General features: G+C 42.3%; 1 protein-coding gene across 1 annotated transcript in view; it reads left to right on the forward strand.

The window, feature by feature from the left end:
• The first annotated feature begins 3680 nt into the window (after positions 1-3680).
• The window catches only part of GYPC (glycophorin C (Gerbich blood group)), a 45216-nt gene continuing 28979 nt past the window's right edge, over positions 3681-19917 (forward strand). Inside the window, exon 1 of the mRNA XM_089520321.1 lies at positions 3681-3948. Coding sequence (XP_089376447.1) covers positions 3915-3948 — 34 coding nt within the window. The 5' untranslated portion in view covers positions 3681-3914. The remainder of the gene's footprint in view (positions 3949-19917) is intronic.

Below are 19917 nucleotides of genomic sequence, written 5' to 3' on the forward strand. Positions count from 1 at the left end.
CAAATCACATTCTCTTGGCCTCAAAGGAAGATAATGGCACACTTTATCTGACTAAGTCTTGCCCAAGAAAACCCTATCAAAGGGTCACTATAGGTAAGAATTGACTAGAAAACACACTGCAACTACAACAACATTTCTGACATATCTTGTAAGCCTGGACTAGAAATGGAAGCAAAGCAAGAACCCTTGATAACATGAGCTCTCTTTTTGTGATTTTAAACTTCCCACAACCTCAAACTTCCCGTGTAAACATTGGTCTGTATAAATCTGTAGTGGTTGTACCTTGTTGATTTCCCTTTTTTATGGAGCTACATTTTTCCATATAATACTCCCCTGAAGAAACGCCATGCAGTTTGAAATGAACTGAGAAAAACCTTGGATACAGTTATCTGCCTTATATCAGAACAGGAGTCAATAGTGTGATGCGGCAGCTAACAAGGCCAATGCGATTTTAGGCTGCATCAATAAAAGTATAGTGTCTAGATCAAGAGAAGTAATAGTACCACTATATTCTGCTTTGGTCAGGCCCCACCTGGAATACTGTGTCCAGTTCTGGGCACCACAATTAAAAAAGGACATTGAGAAACTAGAGCGTGTCCAAAGGAGGGTGACCAAAATGGTGAAAGGTCTGGAAACCATGCCCTATGAGGAACGACTTAGAAGTTTATCGCATAGGGGTTAAACCGCTCCCCAGCGCGTTCTAACGGGGGCGAGCGGGGGCGCGCACGGAACGCGATGGGCACCGGATGGGGCCCAAAACATGACTTTATCGCACGGGGGGGCCGCCGCTGCCGCCGCCACATGTTCCCATCGCGTCCCAATTCGGTTCCAGAGGGCGCCATTTCTGGGAACTGTTTCAAAGCATCCCCAGAAATGGCGCCCTCTGGAACCGAATTGGGACGCAATGGGAACGCACGGCGGCGGCGTCCCCCCGTGCGATAAAGTCGCGTTTTGGGCCCCTTCCGGTGCCCATCGTATTCCGTGTGCGCCCCCGCTCGCCCCCGTTAGAATGCGCTGGGGAGTGGTTTAACCCCCATGCGATAAACTCTTTAGGGAGCTGGGGATGTTTAGCCTGGAGAAGAGAAGGCTAAGAGGTGATATGATAAATACTTGAAGGGATGTCATATTGAGGAGGGAGCAAGCTTGTTTTCTGCTGCTCCAGAGAATAGGACCCGGAGTAATGGATGCAAGCTCCAGGAAAAGAGATTCCACCTCAACATCAGGAGGAACTTCCTGACAGTAAGGGCTGTTCGACAGTGGAACAAACTCCCTCGGAGTGTAGTGGAGTCTCCTTCTTTGGAGGTCTTTAAGCAGAGGCTAGATGGCCATCTGTTGGGATGCTTTGAGTGAGAGTTCCTACATGGCAGGGGGTTGGACTGGATGGCCCTTGCGGTCTCTTCCAACTCTATGATTCTAAGTAAGATGATTGGTTTACCTAGCTCAAGATTCTCTAGAGTAACTGGCTTTGTTTCTCCACTGTTCTAAGACATAGAGGTCTTTCCCAATCCTACCCTGAAATGCCAAGAAGTGATCTTGGTATAAATGAGCTCCAGTCAATCCACATTCTCCCCACTTCAAGGAGAGGTTTGGGTTGAAGGGTCAAAAGGTGCTTTCCACAGGGTGAAGGACATTCCTTTTGAGATCCAAAAAAGTGGGCAGCACCTGTCTCTATCCTACCAGCATGATTTGGGCCCAAGTCCTAGGGGCTGGAACCCCAACATGCTGCCCTTACCTTCATTCACTCCACAGCAGGGAATGGGACCAATGCAGGTGATAAATGCTGCAGACTCTAAAGCAGTGGTTCCCAGTCTCTGGCCTTCCAGGTGTTTTGGATTTTGGCTCAGAATTGTCCACAATGGCTGAGGCTTCTGGGATCTAAAATCCCAAACACCTGGAGGACCAGAGTTTGAGGATCACTGATTTAGATGAAGGTATGGGGATAGATGTCTACTGTCCTCCTCTTTCTATGGACAACCTAAAAAGATAAGTAGCTTGTTTGTTATGTGTATGGCAGCAGTGTGGGACTCCCAGCCACTGAATTCTGGGACCCCTTATTTCAAGCACATCATTAATAATCCAGCCTTGACCACTATCATTGACCTGTCCTTCTTCCACTCTGTACATTTCTTGTACATTTTCTGAAGTCATTTTGCTATTTTAACAATGAGATAGTGTGGAGTGGCTGCAGTGTGGACTTTGTTAGTGGAAACCAGAGGCTCAAATCTTACTTGGCTGGACACTGGGTTTCCTTTGACAAGCCAATCCATCAGGTTAATTTATATCACAGGGTTGTTGGGGAGATGAAATAGTTTTCTGAACTTCTTAGACCAGGGTGAGAAGCCTCACGCCCTCCTTGGTCTAACCCTAGGTGTTACATAGATGACCATGCTCCTTTCCCCATGACATCTTTCTTTGGTAGTTTTCTAAGGTTTGTATGCTTTTTCACCATTGAAAATGTTTGAAATGAATCTCCTAATGGCTTAGTAATTAACAGAAAGAGATGTGAAGCACCATGCATTCTAACCTAAATTCAATGAAGAACAGGTAGGACAGAAGTGAAACTAATAACTGCATGCCATAGAAGGTACAAGGAATGATGCCCCAAAGGGAGAACACAAGGAACAAATGCTATCATCATCTTTAATTACTTGTAGAGAACTGAGACAAATGTTAAACTGGGTGGCTAAGACTACAGGCAGGGATATATTAACCCTCATCGACCCAGGTAAAAGTGATTTCTGATGTATTTTCTGACCTATTGGAATGACAATGTACAGTTATCCCTTCCAATTCATGGGGGATCCGTTCTGCCTCCCCCATGCATGAATCAGTAAAATCACCAATATTAGGGTCTCATTGATTTCAAGGGCCGCATGCACCATTTTGTTCCCTCCCCCTTGCCATCCATGAATAAGCAAGACCGCAGATCCCAAGTCTGAGAACACGGGGGATGACTGTATTTTATAGAATAAAAATATTTCACATTCACAGGAGCACCAATGGGTGTAGTATGAATGGTATTTCACAGTTTCCAAGGACTCAGAGCCAAGAGACATATTTTCTCATGAGGTGGAACACCTGGATGGAGTAGCTAATAGACCTTCCTTTCTGATTTCATAGTACAGGAGTTTAGAACAGAGAACATCTCTTTATGAATATGAACCTCTAAATTGCACTAGTGCACCCAGCCATTTCTTTGTCCTCACTCTCTCCCAACCAAACCTATGAAACCTGTTTAATTGAATGAGGACCCAAGCATCCTTCCAGCTCTCTCAACACAAAACCAAATACAGTGGTATATCCTCAGTCCCTCTCTGCAGAAAGCCTGCTGCCATAAAGCCAAAGAAATCAAATCAAATGAAATAGTAAACATCCCATTGTTAATTCTTCTCCTTGATTTGACCAAAGCAACATCCCTTCCCCCTTCAACTTCCCTCTTGCTTATGTTCTGATCTGTTCAATTTTGTTCTATACATTGCTGGCATGTGATGCATGTAGCTGTTCAGTTTGGCAGAAAGCTCCTTTTGCCTCAACTTGTTGCTTCCTGGAGGTGGAAAGGTCCGCTGGCTGGAGGACAGGAAAAAGAAATGTAAAAAACAAAAACAAAAAACCCACACACCAGTGAGTGCTTATCTAAAAAACCAGAGCCCCTCCCCTCCTACTGTTGAGTTGGAGAGGCCAAGCGACATGACACATTGGGCTGCTTCCTTTTCCAGGGGTAAATGGTCAAGAACCAGAGCAAGAGCCTCTGAACAAGAGCTGCTTTCTCCTGCTTTCTCCCCAGCCCTTCCAGCTGTTCTGCTTCATCCATCTTTGGACTGCGCCTAGGGGAGCAAATTCTCTGTACAAAAACAAAAAAGGGGGAACATATTTTTTTTTAATTTTTAATTTATTTTTTTATGAATGCATAAAGGATGAATTCCTATAACAGTTCAACATCTGCTCCGCGTGAGTATTGACTTTCAATCCCCCCCCCCCCTTTTCCTCTGTGCAGCTCTTAAGGTGAATGTTCAGTTTCTGAAAAGAGAAGAGAGATCCAAAGCACCCCTCCTTCTCTCTCTCTCTCTTTCTCTGAAGGGATCTCCTTGCTACAGTGGGTTTTTGAAACTTTCTGCCTCCTTTTCTTTCCTGCCTTTTGCAAAAGGAGGGCAAAAAAAGAAAGAAAGAAAGAAAGAAAGAAAAGTCAAGAAAAACTGTAAGCATGAGTGCAGAAGTCAAGGCAGGAACTGAAAGGCAAAAGTCATTTCCGTTGATCTGAATGCTTGGGTGAAAAGTTTTCAAGCTTTTAAGAAAGAAAGTGCAACTAGAAGTAGAAAAGGATTGATTGCATTTATTTCTTTGCTTATTTATTTTACTGTTCAGTTGTTGTTTTTTCCCCTCTGCTTCTCTTCTGGGACATTTTCCTACTCCACTCATATACAGTCAGGGAACTGTCTCTGTGTAACATGAGAACCAAGCCCTAAACTGTCAGTCTATATTTAGCCACAATGCATTTTTGTTTTCCGAACCTTAGCAAACCAGGGATTGGGGGGGGGGGGGGGAGAGGAGAGGCATGTTTCCTGTTTTCATAGTTCCATATATATAGTGAGATTTTATACCAAAGAAAGAAGTTTAATCAGGGATACTAGTGTGGGCAAACATTGCAGCAGAAACTTTGTTAATGCATACATACATACATACACACACATATATATTACAGCACAAACTTTGTTGGGGTGTGTGTGCGCGTACATATATATATATATATATATAAAAAGTTTCTGCTGCAGTCTGTATATATATTGTAGCAGAAACGTTGTTGATTCTCAACATAGTTTCTACTACTGCTACTACTTCTCTCTCTCTATCTATCTATCTATCTATCTATCTATCTATCTATCTATATCCACAAAGTTTCTGCTGCAATGTTTGTGAATTCTCAGTGACTCTTTCGAGAACTGAGAAGGAGCTCTGTGTACCAGTTTCCAGCAAGGGTCGCTGAAGTAGATTCCAAGTTAGAGATGGAATTACGAATATGGGCAAGCCTGGAATTCAGCTGGAACCCATTTGGTAATATTACAGCACATCTAGAATCAAGGATGGATAGCTTGATTGCATAATCATATTGTTTATTCATTTTGCATGGTGCCATCAATATATTGCTGCATTGTGTCAAAGGTCCCATACACACTGCAGAAATAATCCAGTTTGAGACCACTTTAACTGCCCTGGCTCTGTGCTAGGGAATCTTGGGAAATGTAGTTTATTGTAGCCTCTGACAGAGAAGGCTAAATGTCTCACAAAACTAATGTTCCCAGAATTCCCTAGCATCAAGCCAGGACAGTTAAAGTAGTCTCAAACTGGATTATTTCTGCAGTGTGTTTTCTACCAATGTCTCATGAGTAAAAATTGCCCTGCCAAGGTGCTTACAATCTAAAACCATGATGAAAATAAGCAAAGAGAAGGAAGGAAGGAAGTGAGCAAGGAGCAAGGCAAGAATGTGATCATCACTCATTCATTGTGTATCCTATACAAACTACATGGCTGTCCCTTAACCAGCAGCCTTTGTACCAAAGTCCTGGCATAAAGCAATTCTTAGAAATTTGGGGCAATCAGTTTTTAAATAATTGGTAAAATCTGAGAACATGCATTCTAGATACAAAAGGGGAATGTAGACATAACCATGCTTCTTTCTTTTCCTACTTTTCTTTTAAGGAAGCTTCTGTATGGTAGGTTGCCAAAAACATAAGGTGTGCATAAATGGCCTACACTGGGAAACGATGAGTCATATTTTCCAAAAGAAGTCTATGTAGAAGTAACATTCTCTCTAATTTTGCTTGGTGAGTTTTCCAAATGTAATCAATTTTTACCAAAATGCAGACCCAGAAAGAATTCCCTCTTTCTTTGACCGTTTTAATTATTGTAAAACACGGCTCCATCTTACATGCCCTTGAGGTTTTCTACATGTGACCAAGAATGCAGAAAATGCTTGAATGTGCCACTGATGGCCTTTGTGCTGATTAGCTATATCTGCATGGACAGATGGTGTCATACTCATGTGCTATGGTTAGGACCTTAAAAGCAGACCTTGGAACAGTCACTTCTTCTTTGGTCTCAGTCGCTCACTTTTTGTATTACAGCTTCTAGAATTCCCCAGCCATCATGGCCACCAGCTGGGAGGTTCTGGAAGTTGCAATAATAAAAAAGGTCACTTTTCCAAACTCTACTTAAAATTATTGAATGGAAGGAAGTGTGTGCTGGAGGGTCAAAAGGAAAGTGGAAAGTGGAGGGAATAGGAGAATCATCGCCATTCCACCATATTTTCAGGAGGCACAGATTGTTCCTGGGGCAAAGTGAGAGAAGGGAAACATTCTCTGAACTTCAGCCTATGTTCTTAGTGTCCACAGCAATAAAACCAGACCTAAGTATTCCTCACTTCAGAAACCTTAAGTATTCTCCACTTAAGAAAACCTTATGAAATTCCTGGGGTCACCATAAGTTGACAGGTGGCTTGAAGGTTCACACACACACACACCCCTCTTCTGGGGTCAGTGTAGTGACTGAGACAGATGTAGAGGGTGGGATGTTAATCAACCTAATGCAAATGTTTTTGCATTCACAATGTAAAATAAGGCTGCCTCTGCACTGCAGAAATAATCCAATTTAACACCACTTAAACTGCCACAGCTCAATGCTATGGAATTCTGGGAAATGTAGCTTGCTGGGGCATCAGAGATGTTACATGCAGTGTGTGGTGCACAGACCACCCGGCTAACCAATCAGAAGGCAGCTGAGGACCAGCCAATAGAATGTGGGCTGGGACTTTTAAAAATTCCAAGCTGACAGTTGGGAGTCAGTTGGAATTGGGACAGTTTAGAACTTCAGTTAGGGTTTGGAATCTTGAGGGAGGAAGCTGGTGTTCAGTTGGAGAACAGTAGAGTCCAAGAGAGGACTGTGTTCCAGACGTTCTTGAGGGAACACCATTTTGTTAAAGAGGGGCGTTGATCATAGACCAAGGAATGGTCTGATAGGTCCAGAGAGGGACAATATTAGTTTGGGAGTCTAGAGAAGAGAGACTCAGTGTGGCCAGACTCTGGAAGAGGGGTTTTGGTTACAGAATTTCCTGAGGGATATTATAGCCTGTGGGGCTGAGTTATTATTTGATATTTTAAACCAAACCTGTATATATTCAACCAAGAAAGACACAGTAACAACTTCACATCCAAGTTACCTTTTTCCATCCTGTTGTAAAATAAACTTTTATTCTTGTTTAAATATCCACTTGGCCTGTGTTTTGAAATCAAACCACGCTACTGATATATATAAACACAGGGGTGTTGGGCCATCATAGGAGAATATATTGGGGCCCTTCACATAAACTGGTGGCAGAGGTGGGATAACCAATAATAAAATAATAATAACAATAAAAACTTTATTTCTAGCCCGCCTTTCCAAAGATCAAGGTGGGTTACAACAGATGCTCCAATACATTACAATTCAATACAGTGCCTGCCATCATAGAAAAGGACTGTGTTGTGGTAGGGGATCGTTACACAGTCCCCTTGCCAAGGTTTTTTTCCCCAGCACTTAGCCCCCTGCCTGACTGTTTTGTTGTACATTTTCACAAAAATGGGGAATGTGACTTGCTTATCCTCAAAGTATCCTGAAAGTATCCTAAAATCACCTTTTAGACTGCAGTGTCATTTTTCATATGCTGTCTTTTTTTCAGTCTGGAACCCAAGGTGGCTTACAACCATTAAAAGAAACATAGGTAAACAATATACCAAATACAATAGTTAAAAAACTAGCTGTAATATTGAAACCATTTAAAATATAGGTATTAAAACAACAAATAAAAAATACAGATAGTACTGCACAATTCTTCAATGCCCACTCCCCTTGAGCAGTAACATTATTATATATTTTTTATTATGGGCTTCAAGCTATTGTTTAACATGGAAAACTACCTATTTTTCAAATAAGTATTACACAAGGAAGCAAATAGGTGTGTCACCCAAAGAGAAAGAAGAATGATTTGTGGAATGACTTATTTACAACTAGGAACTTGACAGACACCACTAGTGATACATCTGCCATGCTTAACCAACAGACAGCAAACTAGAAATCCATATTAATGAAGTTCCTCCAAGAAACCTCTGTAATTACTGTCATTGAATATATACTCAGTGGTGATCACATATCAATTAGGTCAGATGCCTGTTTATTGGATGACAGTATGTGGACTTTCAGGAAAAACAGTGGGCTTTGAGTAATCTCTAGAGTAGACAAATCTCTCACATTATTTGTTCTCCATCATATGTTACACCACAGGGGCCCACTAAATTAAAATGAACAATTCTGCCATAAAAGATTGCTGGTTCAACATTTTTGTACAGATAGAACCTTAGCATTGTAAAGTGATTTCCACTGCTGCCACGTACCTTTCTTAATGCTTATTTCTGGAAAGTGTAGTTCCCCGGTAAGTTTTGAAGTTGTCTTGTTGTTGTGTGCCTCCAAGTCATTTCTGTCTTAAGGCATCTCTAAGGTGAACCTATCATAAGGTTTTCTTGGTAAATTTCTACACAGGCAGAAAAAAAAATCATACTCACTTTGTTTTCAGATCTTTCAAAAATTTAGGATTTGGGTTCTAGGAAGATGTCTTAAGAAATCTCAGCCAGAGAGCTACTCTGCTCCTTCAAAAGATTGCAAACCCCAAGATTACATAGAATGCAGCCATGGCAGTTAATCATAGTGCTGTGATTGCAGAGTGTGAAAGGGCCCCAGTAAAATGGTTCCACTGGCAGAACTGCTTTCATCAGCAGAAATGGGTGACTCCTCAACAGCATGTCATGGGGTTGGACTGAATGGCCCTTGTGGTCTCTTCCAACTCTATGATTCTATGAATAGCAAGTACCTTTCTACACCACTTCCCAATGTACTAAGCGGTTTACAAAGTGTAAGCTAATTGACCCCAACAAGCTGGGTATTCACTTTAGCGACCTATGGAAGGATGCCAGGCTGAGTTGATTCAGAGCCCCTGGCTGGTATTGAACTCACAACCTTGTGGTTTGTGAGTGAGTGGCTGCAGTACAGGAATTTAACCACTGTGCCACTAGGGCTCTTTGTTCTGCAGCAATGCATGGATCCCTAAACATCCAGATCTGGCTGGGAAACTCTTTTCCCCTGGTTAATTTTCAAAGAGGAAGGCATGCAACTGAAGTCCTGTTGAGCTAGTTGTCAGATGTTATTGAAATTTAAGCGTATAGAATATAGGAATGTTGAGTTATACTGAGTGAAGACTATTGCTTCATGCAGCCAGGATTGTAAATTCTGATTGGGAGAGTTTCATCAAGGGAGTAGCAAATTGGGCAGCAAAATGAGAGAATCCTCCAAATAAGAATTCTACCTCTTTCAAATTACCCCAAATTTCTGATGGTAAGAGCTATTCAACAGTGGAATATACTGCCTCAAAATGTGATGGAGTCCCCTCCTGGGAAGGTTTTCAAACAGGCTGCTTGGCTATCTACCCAGAATACTTTGATTGTGTATCCCTGCATTGCAGAGGGGTGAACTGGATGGCCCCTATGGTCTAGATGGCTGTCAGACATCTAGCCTAATAAGCAGCCTATATTTGTATTTTCTGTAATGCCCAGACATATACATATAGACAAACAGACACACACACACATATACACACACATCACTATGATGTGTGTGTGTGGGGGGGGGGGAGTAAACTAATGAAGTCATTACCCTTCAATCAAGAATTCTGCTCCCCACAATGATTTTTTTTTTATTCTGCCCCCCAAAATGAAATTTCTGGCATTGCAGTAACTGAGATATTGAAAATTATTCACATTCAGAAGTCTTCTATTGGTTGTGTTCACCTTCTCTTCATGATTTTGTATGTTCCTTTTCTTTGGATGCCCATGGCACTGTACAGACGGGCCCTACGGGCGCTGTCGTTACGTGTGAGGGGCAGCGCTTCCAGACATGACTCAACCCTCGCAAGTGACAAAGGCGTCAAAATGGCGGCACCCTGTACATACGGGCGTCGCCATTTTGATGTGATGGACGCATAGCATCCACATGTCCTGCCGCCTTTGTGACGCCACAAGTGCGCCCTTGGTGCCTTGCGGCATCACAAAGGCACCACAAGGAGAACCTGCTTTTTGCGGGTTCTTTTTGCTCCGTGACGGAGCTGCTCGGTTTGTCCGCTGCGGCTCCCTCGCGGAGCAAACCAGCAGGAGACCACCCTTTTTGGGCGGTCTGTATCCCGCCCATATTGTATTTCTGAATGGTAAATTGCAGTTATTGAAATGCTAGAAATTTGGGGAGTGAAGGAAAGTTTCATTTAGCAAAATAGTTGTTTTGGTGAGGCAATGCCTATATTTTGCACAACCACCATTCCCAATAGTTGCACCCCTGCACATAAATCCTCAAGAGGTATTGTAAATTGCATTGTGAAATACTCTTGTCTGTTTTTGTGAGAGACTCCAAATTCACCAGACATTGCGTGTATACAAAATTGTGTCTGATAACCAAAAACAGCAAGCAGACTCTGGTCAGGCTGTCATCAACCTGTGTGGGTGGTAGTGTGCATGGAGGCAGATGGGCATGCTATTAGTACAGAATAATACTAGGATTGACTGCAAACTCCTGAGCTTTAGATGGGGTTTCTCCTGAAAATGAGATGGTACAGAAGCTGCAATTGGTGCAGATTGCTACCATGCTCCTTCAGATGGTTATGATAAGGTAAAAAGGAGATCCAAATAGTTTTCTGGCAGCATTACCAACTATGAGTTTCTGCACCTAATTGGAGATGCTGCTAATTACCTTTAACATCCTTCTAAAACCCTGGAAGAGCATACTGGCTAATGCACTGTATATATTCATGCATAAGTTGACCATACATATAAGCTGAGGTCAGGTTTTGGGACCAAATTAAAGATTTTGATAATAACCTATGGGCGAGTCAGTATGGCATAGTAGTTTGAGTGATGGACTAAAACTGGACTGGACTGGAGACCAGGGTTCAATTTTGGGTCAGCAATGAAACCCACTGGATGATCTTGGGCAGCCTCAAGCGGAGGCAATGACAAATTTCTTGTGAACAAATCTTGCCTTAAAAATTCCATGATAGGTTCTCCTTAGGGTTGCCATAAATTGGAAATGACTTGAAGACATACACAACTATCACCATGATCTGTGGGTCAAGGTAAACCATAGGGATATATAACAAAGGATGAAAAGGATGAAGCAAAGGAAAATGTGCTCACTCTATAAATGTCATAGACGAGGAGGGAACTGTAGTAAATGGTGGCTGTGCAATGTGCTGGGGAGACGACCAGTGCAGATGGGGCTAAGGAAAAGTGCACCTATCAAAAAGGATGTAAAGACAAGAGTTATGGAACCGTATGAATACTTATTAAAAAGCACCCTCTTCTCTGAGTAGTGTGGTAAAAGGCAAGAGCTTAGTCAATTCTGAGAAAACCCACTGAGTCCCTCTACCCCCCAGCACTCTTTTAAGGAAAAGTGCCAAAGAGACAATACCTCCATTCCTTTCCCACCAGACATTTCAAAAGATCAGAAACTGCACAGCAATGAGAGAGTAGAGTCAGGGAGGGAGGATGTCAGTGCTTCTCCTAGGTTCTTGTGGGATGGACCAACCTCTCACCTTTCACCAGTCTGCTCAGAGAAGAGGATGGTTTCATTTTTGATAAAAATTCAGTACTTATGTTGATCTATGGATAAACTGACCCAGGTTTTGGGGGTCAATTTTTTGACTAAAATTTCTAGACTTATACAGTAAGCATAAGAATCAGATAATTAGGCTCAGCAAAATATAGCTATATGAAGAGAACAAGTGCACTAAAATATAGCAGGGGGACAAGTATTTCATTATTTTGTCCAAGATGTTTAATACTAGTTGCAGTCTTATTTATGAGCTCAATGGCCCATACCATTATGTGGTATGATTAAATAGAAAGATAATGAAAATGCTGGAGTGTTGGAGAGGGCCTCTTGGTTGGTGAGCTTTAGGTCAGTATACATTACTTTTCCTTTAGGTGTCAGTACTCATCATGTGACTGCTCAGATGTATGCAGGATCTGATTTTGAGTCTCCTCTATCTGAAAGGGATGTGCTTTAGCAAGACTGCATCAGATGTTGAGATTTTCCTGTATATGACTGTTATTTAATCTCCAAGCAATGCCAATGGCTTTACTTAATGACCTCAAGCTTGCCACCACACAGCAAACTGGAGAATTGATAAAGTTTATCATCTTAGGGGGGAAACAGACAGCCGCTTTGCAGCAGCTTCCCAACAACTTGAGGGCACATCATTTAGATGACATATGCCCCCCAAGCCAGCAGGAAGTTGTCATGAAACCGCCCACCTGACCAGATAGCAGCCAGCTTTGCAGCGCTTTGGCAATGTGGCATTCACACGCTGCACACTGCCAGAGCACTACAAAGCTGCTACGGCAGCGGAAAGGGTGGCCGTTTGCCAGCTCAAAAAGGAGTGGCATTTTGCTGCTCCTTTTTGAGCTGGCAAAAAGCTGAATTGAGGCTGCAGAGTACGGTTGCCACAGCCCCAATCCAGCTTTCTTTAGGGTGGCTTCAATCCACCCATCAGGGCCATCTGTTTCAGCTCTTAGTTTTCTCCATCGCTAATTGTTCATTTTTCTAAACAGCAGCTCTATCTTCTTGTAACACTGAAAGGATGAGGTGATGGTAGGCTTATCATTCAGCAGAGTGCTCTGAAAGTTGTGGCCTCAGTGATAATATGAAATAGTAATTAATGTTCTACAATTGGGTGTGTGGGAGGCAAGGAAAAGTATTCACAATCTGGATATTTCTTACTAAATCCTTATGGGATGCTGTTTTTAACATTGCATGCACTTCTTTTTTGCATCTCATTTTCTCTCAGGGTATTTTAGAAGCTTTGTCAGCAGGAAGGAAGGGAAGAGACAGGAAAGGAAGGAAGGAAAGAAGTTATGGCCACAGGGCAGAAAAAACATAAATCTTTCCTTTTCACCTTATGGCCTGGAGTGCTTTGTGTGTATGTATGTGTATAAGGGGAATCTTTTTTCCTGTTCAGAAGTCACTTCCTTTCTAAAAAGATCTCTTGCCCTTCACACTCCCTGTCTACAGCTCTCATTTTTGAAGTTGCAAGAAATGGATTGCTTTCCCTTCCATTTTAGGAAAACTCTGGGGGGTGGGAAAACTCTCCTTAAAAGAGTTTATCTATCTCTTTTTAATGTTTTATTTGCTATTTGAATTGTAGATGAACATAGGGACTTAAGTCTCATGCACCTTGCTTCATGTTCTGTGCATCTGAATAGGAATGTGGAGTGAATATTTGTGTGCTATGTGCATGTTGACTTGCCACTAAAGATTTGCCTTTAGTATTTGGACACATACTGTCCTTACCAGTGGCATCTCTGTGCTGCTCATTTGCTAGGGAATGGGGTAACTTTTACAGCCTAGAGCACAGACAGTTCTAGAGCCCAGTGGAGAAGGCATTAAAGGCAAAAGCTTCCATAGGGGATAGGTTGCTTCACCTTTTTGTAAAAACTGGCTTCCTTCCTATTGTGTGCTTAGCTCAGCAGTCACTAAAATTCTTACATGTAACAAAATCAGATGGAAGAGAGCCATAAGTTGCAATCCTTCATCCAGTGCTACATCTGTTTGATCCCGACACAATTCCACTCCTTTCCCCAGAAGCTGAAACATTCGTTTGAGCCCTGCTTCAACACAACAACACATTTCCTCTTTTTTTTAACATACTGAATGTTATTTTTCCTATCAACTGGGGGGGGGGGGGGGCTAAATATTGATGTAATACTTTAAAGAATCTGTATACTGACAATTTTCTTACTGAGATATTAGATTTCTTCAGTAATTTCTGTTAACAGAATCTTTGTGCTTATCAGGATATCTGTCCCCATAAAGAAGAGTGATGGGGATGAAATGTTCTATATGGATATTAGAGTCCTGGATAGGTGCTTTGTTGAATTTGGAAGCCAAGGTTTATGAAGCCACTGGGGAATACAGGTTGAGAATCTCTTAAGTCCAAAATGCTCCAAAATCCAAAATGAGTGACTGAGATAGTGATACCTTTAATAAACCTATTTAAAGTATTGTATAGAATTACCATCATGATATGTGTATAAGGTGCATATGAAACATAAATCAATTTCATGTTTAGACTTGGGTCCCATTGCTAAGATATCTTATGAAGTACTGTATATGGAAATATTCAAAAATCGGGAGGAAAAATATCCAAAATCTAAAACACTTCTGGTCCCAAGCATTTTGGATAAGGAATTCTCAACCTGTACCTCCTTTTCAGAAGAATTCTTGAGATACAGAGAACCTTTTTCTGAAGGCTGTTGGTTATGCTATCAAAGACAGGGGGCTGTGAAAAACAAGGACATTTTTTTTGCTCAGAAAGGAGTAGGAACATAGACCAGGAGACTCAGGGAGAAGTTAAGGATCTGCTGGGACTAAGAGTAAGGCAGGCCTGCTTAGACCACAGGGGAACCATCACAGTAGGATATAAACTAAATAAGTAAATGAATAAATAGCTCTTGTTCATATTCCATGTGTTCATATTCATTTCTCTTCTCCTTTTTCTTTTTCTTTTTTTCCTGTGTACTTTTCTCTATTTCTTTCTTCTCTTTTGTAATCATACCTTTAAAATGCAATTAAAAAAGAAAGTGTGGCAGCGAGGTCTTCAGGTCGTAGATTTGATTACAGTTTCCTTCTCTGAGATGGTTGACCTTGCAGGGTTAGACGAGCACCATCTGCCCAGGTTTGGGATTAGAGTTTTTCTTCTCCTAGGATGGTTGCCATAAGGCTAGAGAGCCCATCCTGCCCTTTGGCGCTCTTGGTCAGACCCTTCGGTTGTGACCTGTCTGGCATGGGAGGCCCTGCCGGTGGCTATTATACCACCGCCAGCATAGTGCACAGCTTCATTAGGGTACACAAGCCTCTCCCCCATGTCAAGAGGGCGTCAATGGAGAGGCTTGCGTACCCTGCCACTGCCACTGTCCATGCTTGTCAAGGCCTCAGCAGACGAACCTCTGGTTTAAAGGGTGAGGCCAGTTCTGTGCACGCTGCGCTCCACCAGAAAAATCCATTGCACAGGCTCGAAGGACACATCCAATCTCCGAAAAAGCCCTGTAATGATAGGCGAGGGACAAAACGGCAGGTGTAAAGTTGCACTGGAAGCTGCAGACCCAACCCTGCATGCAGGCGGTTCAGGACTTTGGTCGCTCGAGACGGACTGGGGATGACAGTCTTGTTCGGCAGCATCCTGAATGACCAAGCAGCCTTTTTTAAGGAGAGTACTGCTTGCTCCATATGGAGAGGGGCCTAGAAAAGGTGGCCTAAAGAAAGCTCATCCCCAACAACCCGGTTGGCTATCCGCGGCCAACGGGAATCTTCTGATGCGGTCGAACAAAGACAAAGAGACAAAGGCACACACCAGCCTCCAAAGGTGCAAACAGACTAACGCTTGCATGCTGGAACATCAGAACCATGCAAGATTCTGCAGACAGTGGACGTCCTGAGCGTCGTTCTGCTCTAATAGCCCACGAATTGTCACGACTTAACATCGACATTGCTGCTCTTAGTGAAGTTCGTCTCCACAAGGAAGGCAGCCTTAAAGAACACAGTGCCGGCTACACACTCTATTGGTCTGGCAAACCCAAAACTGAAAAACATCTTTCAGGTGTAGGCTTCATGATCAAAAACTCCATCGCCTCCAAACTCGAAACCTTGCCAACAGGACACTCTGATCGCATTATCTCCTTACGCCTCCCACATGTTGTTCTCTTCAGTATATATGCCCCAACTATGCAAGCCGACCCTGCGGAGAAAGACAAATTCTACTCAGACCTACGCCACCTTATACAAAAAGTCCCTGCAGAAGACAAAATCATTATCCTAGGTGACTTCAATGCCAGAGTAGGAAAGAACTTTGAAGCCTGGGAAGGTGTTTTAGGCAAGCATGGTGTTGGAAACTGTAACGATAACGGACGTCTCCTGCTAGAATTTTGTGCAGAACAGCAGCTGACTATTACAAACACCATCTTTCAGCAGAAAGACAGCCTGAAGACAACCTGGATGCACCCCAGATCCAAACACTGGCACCTCATTGACTACATCCTAGTGCGCCAGAGAAATATTCACGATGTCCGTCATACCCGAGTGATGCCCAGTGCAGAATGTCAAACAGATCATCGCCTCATAAGATGTAAACTAAATCTTCATTTTAAGTTTAAACCTAAGAGAGGTGGCATCCTAAAGAGGAGACTCCAAGTCAACAATCTTCAACAAGCTGCCATGAGAGACAACTTTCAGGCAAATCTGCAAACAAAACTTGAAGACCACCCTATAGACTCTTCTCCTACAGTGCTTTGGCAACTTATCAAAAAAAGCATCCTGCAGTCTGCGGAAGAATCCTTGGGGTTCTCCCTCAAGAAAAACCAAGACTGGTTTGATGAAAACAACGAAGAGATCCAGGAGCTGTTGGCAAAGAAGAGAACTGCTCACCAGACCATCGCCTACCCAAAATAGTATTCTACAGTGAACTCACCATGGGTCAGCGTAAGAGGGACGCCCCAAAGAAGAGATATGGACTCCCTGAAACAACATCTCAGGCTTGGCCAGATAGATCACCAACAATGGTCCTCCCTGACCTCGCATTGGGAGGCATGGAGACGCACTATCCATGACGCTGCAGCCTTCTTCGAAAGCTCACGCCGAACGAGCCTCAAAGAGAAACGACAACGCAGAAATTACCACAACCTGGAAACATCACCCAAGGAGACTTTCTGTTGTGCTTTCTGCAACCGGACCTGTTTATCCCGAATTGGCCTTTTTAGTCACCAACATGCTTGTACAAAGCGTGGGATGTGTCCTTCCTGAATCTTCGTTCGCGAAGCAAAGCCAGAGAGAGAAAAAAGAAATCCAAGTGCTCTCAAGACCTTGTGTAGATGCTGTACAACCTATAAATGACAGTATAGGAAACACTGTCTGGAAAAACACTGGACAGAACCAGTAGAAAAATAATTCTGCCACACTGTGAGGATTATTCAGGAAGATCAATCCCAGGCTACCACTCACCTCAGTGACTGTTTACTTATATCCTAAACCCAGGCTGGCTCCAGACTGATGAGTAAGCCTCCTTAGTTACTTGTCTTTAGCCACTCTGAAGCTAAGCTCATTGGCACTGTGCTGTTGGTCACAAAGAACACAAAAGAATCAAATTTAGTTGGAAACAATTGTGTCTGGAGTTGTGCTGGAAGGATTTCTGTCAGACAGTCAGAAATTAGACTATCCTTGTGTTGTTTTTTATTTGTCATCAACTTCAGTGAACTATGGTGAACATACAAATGAGACACCTCCAGAAGTTCAGGTCATCAACTGCTCTGATCAGCTCTTGCAAACTCAGGGCTATGGCTTCCTTAATTCAGTCAACCTACCCATACTGCAGTTTTCCTCTTTTTCTGCTGCCTTCCACTGTACTGTGTATGGTCATATTTTCCAATGAGTTATATCATCTCATGAGGTGTCAAACATACGACAGTTTCAGTTTAGTCATCTTGGCTTCAAGTGAGAGTTCAGGTCTGATTTGCTTTAGGATCATCCACTTGTCTTTTTAGCAGTCCATGGTATTTGTGAAACTCTCCTCCACCACTACATTTCAAATGGCTTGATTCTTTTCCCCTGTCAGTTTTCTTCAATGGCCAGCTTTCACACCCATACACAGAAATCAGGCATAAAGTATTACCATACCCACCTTGGCACTACGTTTCCATGGTGGTTATGTTGCATGCTTGAATATAGTATAGATAGTAGCAATACAGCTGGTAGGGTCTCCCACATCTGACAGGGTTTTGCAGAGGAGCCAGACTACATGTGACAAACTAATGGGCAATAGCAGTGGTGGTGGGTGACACTGGGAGAGGATTTGTCAGAGACAACAGTAGTAGAACTTCAATTAACTCTGAAAGAGTTAGTACTGTGCAGAAGGCAGCAATGGTACTCCACTCCTGATTGTCTTTTACCTTGAAAATCCTATGATGAGACTGCCCTCTTAATTGTCAACAAGAACAAATTAGAAGATGCTTGTGTATAAGTCAGCCTCATGTATAAATCAAGGGGAGATTGAGAAGGTGGGGAACTATAGATTTTTATATGACCCATGCATAAGTCAAGGGGGAAACTTGTAGAAAGGATGTAAAGGATGGAGCAAAGGAAAATGATGCCAAAGAACATACAAAATTCCAGCAGGCATAACTGTTTGTGCTCACCATAAAGGCTGGGTGGATAAAGAGGGAACTATGATAAACAGTGGCTATGAGATGTGTGAGGGAGACAACTAGTTATGTCTGGGACTAAGAAAACATGCAGATGTCTATTCCCTCAGTAGTCCTTTCAGGAGACGTTCCAAAGAGCAGCTGATTGTCAAACAGACCACAAGCAGCACTGTGGCAGAGAATAGAGGTAGGTGGTGCTTCTCCCAGGACAGACTAAGCTCTCACCTTTTGCCACTCTACTCAGAGAAGGAGATGGTTCAGTAGTCCTTTCAGAGTTAAGGTACAATACGTACATTGATCCATGGAAAGTCGATGGTTTGGGGGAGTCTTTTTTTTACTAAACTTTCTAGACTTATACATGAATATAAATAGTAACTGCAGAATAGTTTATTTTTTAATGAAGTTATCATAGTAGCCATTCCCATATCTGTTTTTGCTGTTGAAGCCAGTGGGTCCTTGGTATCCACTGGGTTTTGGTTTCAGGACCCCCTATAGATACCAAAATCTGTGGATGGTCAAGTCCCATTAAATACAATGGCATAGTAAAATGGTGTCCCTTATATAAGATGGCAAAATCAAGATTTCCTCTTTAGAATTTATGTATTTTTTAAATATTTTCAAACCGTGGATGCTTGAAAGTGTGGATAAAAAAATCTGTGGCTCTGGAGGGCCAGTGGTACTACTACTCAGACGGTAGCTTCATTGATTTCATGGATAGATGCATATAGGATTGCAGCCCTTTTTGCTCATTATGTAAGCATGTGGAATCAAAATGGGAAGAGGGAACTGTGTTAGCCCCATCCATTCTGTCTGTAACTCTGGTATTCTCATCACATGGAGAGTGACAAATCTGAATGGAAGAACTTCCCATCCATGTGGATGTTTTTTCACACAATCAAGGTCCCAAATAATCATGGTGCCCAATCAACATAATACATCTGTGTTCATCTATGTTCATATGAGACTTCTGGGGACAGGAATAATAATAATAATAATAATAATAATAATAATAATAATAATAATAATAATAACTAAAAAAAACCTAACAGCAAAAGGGCCTGTTCTTCACTGCAAGCCATTTGACAGAATGATGAAGCTTTGTGGTGCTAACTTCCCCCTCTTCTTAATTTGAATCCCTCAGCCATCAAATCTGCTTTTATTCATGTTTCTTGCTAGATTTCTTGGCAATTTGGCTAATGCAAAATAAAGCTAGAACCAGATGGAGAGAATATATTTTACCAGAGCTCATGGTTTAGAATGCTGATGGTTCACTTTAAACCAGTAAACAGCTGGGAATCTGGGTAGTAGGCACAGGAAGGACCAGCTTTTACTACTGGAGCCAGATCCAGTCCTATATAAGTATGAAAGCCTTCATACATAGAGTAAAGCATGGTTCTTCTTGAAGTTTATATTTTTTCAGGCAGACTTCCCTTGTTTATTCAGGCCTTTCAGCATGCTTTGCATTTCAACTCTTGTTTTATTGATCTGCTGGATAGTATTGATATGTCATGTCCCTCTGCACTCTGCAGTTTTAATTATGGAGTTTTATTATTTGCTTAATAGGTGTGCCACCCTGGAGGTTTTATATTGAATAGCAGTATATGAA

The sequence above is a fragment of the Sceloporus occidentalis genome, unplaced genomic scaffold (genome assembly GCF_023333645.1).
Source record: "Sceloporus occidentalis isolate IW3139 unplaced genomic scaffold, rSceOcc1.0.p SCAF_4, whole genome shotgun sequence".
Classification (NCBI taxonomy): domain Eukaryota; kingdom Metazoa; phylum Chordata; class Lepidosauria; order Squamata; family Phrynosomatidae; genus Sceloporus; species Sceloporus occidentalis.